The 6000-nt window shown below is 43.5% G+C and overlaps 1 protein-coding gene across 2 annotated transcripts in view; it reads right to left on the bottom strand.

The window, feature by feature from the left end:
• The window catches only part of LOC113657243 (calmodulin-binding transcription activator 1-like), a 255734-nt gene that overhangs the window by 25214 nt on the left and 224520 nt on the right, over nucleotides 1-6000 (bottom strand). For both annotated transcript variants that reach the window (XM_027168903.2, XM_027168904.2), the window contains exons 6-7: nucleotides 3903-4056; nucleotides 467-607 (exon numbers count right to left, since the gene is read on the bottom strand). In XM_027168903.2, the coding sequence (XP_027024704.2) occupies nucleotides 467-607; nucleotides 3903-4056 (295 nt within the window). The remainder of the gene's footprint in view (nucleotides 1-466; nucleotides 608-3902; nucleotides 4057-6000) is intronic.

Genomic DNA, 6000 nt, shown 5'->3' on the forward strand with positions numbered 1-6000 from the left:
AAGTCTAAAAAAAATTAAACATAATTACTTTAGGAAAATAATCATAAGACCATTCAGGTTTTATTGAAAATGATTTTTATACTCATCATATACCCTAGACAAACATTACACAGATATTACAAATCTAGTCTGAACATTTTACTGTTTAAAGAAATACAACTCCTTCTGATTTCTTTTAAACGCAGTATGGCAATATGATGTAACTTCTATGAAATTCAGTGCTGAAAGAAGCTTTAGGGTGGATTCAGCACACAGAAACAACACCCTCCTGTGTACTCAGCTCAGAATCAATCCCCTTCAGACAGTCTGTCTGCATCCAGACACTTGTCTTTGATCCAGGGTCTACACTTTACATCACTTCGTTTGATGACAATTGTATAAGAAGGTCTACTGTTTGATATTACATGATTTCTCTGATCAGCCCAGTATAAATCTTTGCAGTCATGCCTTCCCTGTCTTTTCTTACCCAGTGTCCCAGTGCAGAGGCAGTTGTGAGTCCGGGGAGGTGGCTTGGTCTGGTGGCTGTCCAGGATCTGCTGCACCAGCTGCTCAGCCGAGAAGCCGGTGCTGCTGTTCCCGTTGCTGCAAGTCCACTTGATGCCATGAACTGCCGGAAGAGAGGAGGAGACAGAGACGTCAGCCAGACAGCCACACAGACCAGCAGGCGGCGCATCGGCGCCCACCACCTCACCAGCTCCCTCTACTGGCACTGCAAGGGAGAGACAGCCTCACGCTCCCTGACCGCACAGAGTACTGACATGGCTGAGGTGACGTGCCCGTGTGTATGATGAGCTCAGGTATAACTCTGTAATACCTTTAAAACCCGTTTATAGAAACCAAATGTAATCAGAATATAAAATAAACTGAAAGAAACAGAAGAAAAAAATACAAAAAAAAAAGACACCAAAAACCAGAGCTTTTTATTCAGTGAAACGACGTCACAAAATTCTCTCATTGCAAATAACGTAAACATATATTAAAATAGAAAGTATAAAAATGAACAAAAATCTATCTGAATAAATTATTTTTTTATTTTTGCAAATATCAACTCAACACGATCCTGGGTAACAGATTGATAACTTTATTATTTATCGGTTCTTATTGGACATTGTTTGAGGTAAAGGATGTCTATAGTGACTTTAGTATGAGAAAGTACTATCTGGAATTTTATTATAAAAATATATTTCCATTTATTTTGTGTTCGTTTTATAGTTTGAAGTTTGGTCTTTGAGTCTAAACAGAGAATAAACTCGCTGTTATAGAGTTTTATTACACATTAATCACAAGTGGTTTCACACAAACAGCTGGACGCTGGATGAATCCATCATCTATATCCCTTTTACATCTAAATCTAAATGATCTGTAAATGAAAACCAGGATGTTAAATACATTCAGAATGAATTGCCTTGCTTAAAAAAAAACACTTATAAAAATATAAAAGAACAGAAAAAAATGAGTGCACTTCGTATTTTATGGCCACACATTATTATTCTCCTCAGACGAACCAATCATGTAATAATATGGCACTTTACATTACATTACATTACACAATGCTTACTGAATTGGTCAGAATTTCCCCTAACAGCAGCTTTGACGGTAGCGCAGGTTTCTATTAATGCACTCGTTCAAATGCCCCTTTTCCACCGAGGCAGTTCGAGGAACCACCAGTAAAAGTGGTTCTTAAGTAGCACCAAAACTTTGCTGGTCTAGACTTAAGAACCGCTTGCGTCAGGAGCTGTGGGCGGGGCGGGGCTGATTTGGGCGGGGCTGTGGGCGGGGCTACTGTTAGCGTATGTGATAATGTACCTTAAGTATACTGATGTTTAATACACTTTTACTTTACCGCGATATGATACATTATCAGCACACATGATAGTAGGTAGCTACATGCTAAGGCTAATTTTTTTTCTGTGTTAATGATAAAATAACGTTATGTACTTTATCGATTACAACCTCCGTTTATACAGATTACACGGAGCCGCACGTACACGTTTTATTCGCCGCGTTTGGATGCCGATGTAGGTTCGCGAAGCCATGAGCATTAACAGTAAAGCTACATCCGCCATTGTTGTTGTGTTTGTGTTTGTTTGTCGCTGCTGCGCTAACGTTGCTGGGACATGTGACACGTATACAGTGACGTCACACTCGGCGCTGTGATGCTGTCTAGCCGGTGGAAAGGCAAACCGGTTCTTAGAAGGTTCGCCAGTGGAACCAACTTTGAACCAGCACCAGTGCTAGCTCTGAACCAGCACCTGGTTCTTTCCGGTGGAAAAGAGGCATCAAATACTATTGTTTCTATAGCAACAGCTCGTTCAGAGAGGAATAAACAAAACAGAAAAAACATGTAATTGTCGATATGGTGACTTTTTCTGTAAGGAGACGTTTATGTGACGAGCGACGTCTCTTTCCCCCATTGTTAAAGGATCGTTTATCGCTGCTATGACCTCGGTGAGAACAGGAACTTGTTTCGTGACTGCTCCATAACATGAATTGTAACTACAAATGGTTAAAAATTGTGATGTGCTGCCATAGGATGCGATTTGTCTTTGTGGAGGTAGCAGTAACTCTGCTTGATTCATTTCCTTTCTCAGCATTGTTGTGTTCTTTTGAATATTATAGGATTGTAAATGATGCTCATAAATCTTTGTGGTCTTCTTTTCTTTTACTGGACCGTATTCTCGGCCGGCGTCACATCTAGCGATCGTGAGCCGAGGGCGACGCCGTGTGCCTGACATCTCCTACAGCTCTGTGTAGCTTGGCTTCTTAGTTTTTTCTCCAGTATCAGAGCATAGCCACGCTGTTCATGTGCTGAGCGTGCCATGATGGGATTGGTAGTGGAGCGGAACAAGAGCTAACACGGAGCAAACGCTATAAAGCTATCGCTTCTGCTCCTTAATCTGAATTCCGCAGCACAGGCGTGCACCTCATCAATTACGAGCATCCTTTTTAATCTGCTGGAGCGAAAACAGACATGACTACCAATCAATAGCTACTAAAGAAGTTTAAATTGTAAAGCAAGCAAATGTACGCTAACCAAACAAGGACTGTGAAAAGGAGGGGTGATAGGGTAAAGGGGGAGGAACGGGAGGGGGTATTTAACCTGAGAATCTAGTGCATAACAGACTCATTTAAAATTCATGACTTGGGGAGTGAAGGGAGAAGAGTCAGCAGATCCTCTGGAGCGAAAAAAAAAGAAAAGAAATTTGTAGTACCGCTGTGTCAGCACTAGATGGCAGTATCGTAGCATGAAAAGGCTCATTTGTGCCGGAAGGTCAGTCAAAGAGATTTGGATGTGAGCGGTGTTTGCTTGCCCTTTCCTCATTGCCACATCACATCATGAAGTTAATGACGCAGTGAAGTGTGTTGAGATTTAAAAGTCACTCAAATATACAGACGCTTTTACAGACTGCGTAATGAAGGGGCTGAGAAACCGGCACGAGATGCAAGCCGTGGTCTGACTTTTAAAAGTTTTTTATCTGGGTATGAGGATGTCCTTCTCTTTGAGGCTTTATGCTGAAAATGACAGCTACCTGTCAATGTGCTGAGTGAGTCGATCCTCAGTACGGACTTATATAAGGTCATACGCACGGCCGTGTCAGAACTACTCAGGAGCGAGCTTCAGTTTGTCAGGCTTTTGGCAACCTGCTGTCTCCAATTTGGGAGATTTGATGGACCGCTGGGGAAAAAAAATCCCTCACATCTATAACCCTGATGCATATGATTTACAAGCTTAATATTCATTCCAGCAGAATGGATGGCTTTAATTGTGTTATAATTACCATGAAACTGACGCAGTGTATTATTTTGTATTTTTTTTTTTAAGAGCTTAATGAAGAGAGGAGAAATAGGAACGGGCTGAACGTGGGCATATTTACATCCTCTAGGATATCATAAATACTCACACATGGGCTTGAGCTGGCTGATGAGCTCCTCCTTGGTCCATTTGGCCCACTCCTTCTTGTCTGTGTTGATGGAGCACAGGATTGGCCCGCATGGCTTCCCACAGTCCTCTATGGCCGGGACGTTAAGGTAGTGGACCAGAACGATGTCTGGGTTCTGGGGTGGAGAGAGAGAGAGGGAGAGAGAGGGAAAGAGAGAGAGAGAGAGAGAGAGAGAGAGAGAGAGAGAGAGAGACGTGAACATGAGTGAAAAGAGAGAGAAGAAGGGAGGGAGAGAGTGGTTCTCTGAAGAGATGAAAGAGCGAACATAACGAGTGGGGAAAGAGGCGGAGGAGGAGGCAGTCAAAGAAGACAAAAGCAAATGGAAATTGAAAAGGAAAGACGACAACGATAGGTCAAGGTTGTTACTTAATAGAGAGTGTGAAAAAAAAAAAACCTCCTCGGTCCAGCAAAGTATTTGGAAGGTCTGTATAAAGTAGTTATCGTAAAAGCCATCCGAGGCTCACCTGACACGAAGTGCGCATCGGCAGGAAGCGAGAGCATCCGACTCGATGACATCTCCGTAAACACGCGTGACGTTCCGGGGAAAGAGCCTGGAACAAGCTTTGGGAAGTAAAAGCTCTAAGTGCTGCGAGTTGTTTGGAGATTGCGGGCAGGGGGTGGGAGCGATGCTAATTGGCAAAGCATGCACAATCTCTCGTACACACCTTGCTCGCTCTCCCAGGAACTGATGCCCTCAATTAACTTCAAAGTATTTACAAACTCTGAACTGCCACAATTCATATGAGGGCAGAATTACGGCAATAAATTACCTAAATTGACAGTGTATGAGTAATTGGTATTGCTTAGAGCACATTAAGCCGGCCTGGGGCTGCATCGACCGTACGATGGGGGATATGAATAGCTTTGGGGACCGCAGCAATCTGGCTCCAATCCCTTTCAAATGAGTAATCAAACTAGTTCTTTCACACGCAAGAAGACTCGGAGGAAATACGCCTATCGACTCCTATTCACACGATATACCTAACTGCCTCTGCTGCATAGAGAGAACGGAAAGCAGCGGACTCACCGATTTCACATGGAACGAGACGAGAGTAATGATTCGCGGTCAGTTTTGTAGACTGTGATCGAGAATATTAGGTTCTTATGATCACTTAAATTATAGCAACTACAAAACATGTGTCTTATGTCGTTCCCAAACCAGCAGCATCTATCTTCTGTTTTATTTATCTTTTAAAGCTAATAATACAAAAAAAAGCCCTCTTTTGCCCTGACAGTGTTGTAAAACGTAAACCTTTTGACTGTTCCATAGCGCTGACACTGGAGACTCAAAAGAATTCTGGCCAATTAGAATCCAGGACAGTTGTTTTAGGTGAAAAACAACCCCTGTGAGGAGTAAAACATCTCTGTCGCGTCGTCTGGCTCGTTCTCCCGCTAATCACCGTAATGGTTCTATTACACCACTGCAAACTTTGATGATCTCAAGATTCTCCGCCGTTTAACAACCTAAAACTTCTTTGTATTAATGTTTTCACGTCTCTGCTCCAGCCGACGCGTGGGAGGAAAGTTTTCCGGGTCTCCCTACATGTCTTGAGAACCGTCTCCTCCTCTGGCACCTTCCGATCGTAATAGTATTCTAACTCCGCAGCACCAGGTGCCTGATGGGAAAGAGGTACATTTATACATTCATTCATTATCTACCGAACTATTATCCGAACTTCTCGGGTCACGGGGAGCCTGTGCCTATCTCAGGCGTCATCGGGCATCGAGGCAGGATACACCCTGGACGGAGTGCCAACCCATCACAGGGCACACACACACTCTCATTCACTCACACACACACACACACTACGGACAATTTCCCAGAGATGCCAATCAACCTACCATGCATGTCTTTGGACCGGGGGAGGAAACCGGAGTACCCGGAGGAAACCCCGAGGCACGGGGAGAACATGCAAACTCCACACACACAAGGTGGAGGCGGGAATCGAACCCCCAACCCTGGAGGTGTGAGGCAGACGTGCTAACCACTAAGCCACTATGACCCCCAAAAGAGGTACATTGATGTATATTTCAAGGTGTTCACACGAGATCTGCAGCT

Source organism: Tachysurus fulvidraco, chromosome 2 (genome assembly GCF_022655615.1).
Source record: "Tachysurus fulvidraco isolate hzauxx_2018 chromosome 2, HZAU_PFXX_2.0, whole genome shotgun sequence".
NCBI classification, from domain to species: Eukaryota; Metazoa; Chordata; class Actinopteri; order Siluriformes; family Bagridae; genus Tachysurus; species Tachysurus fulvidraco.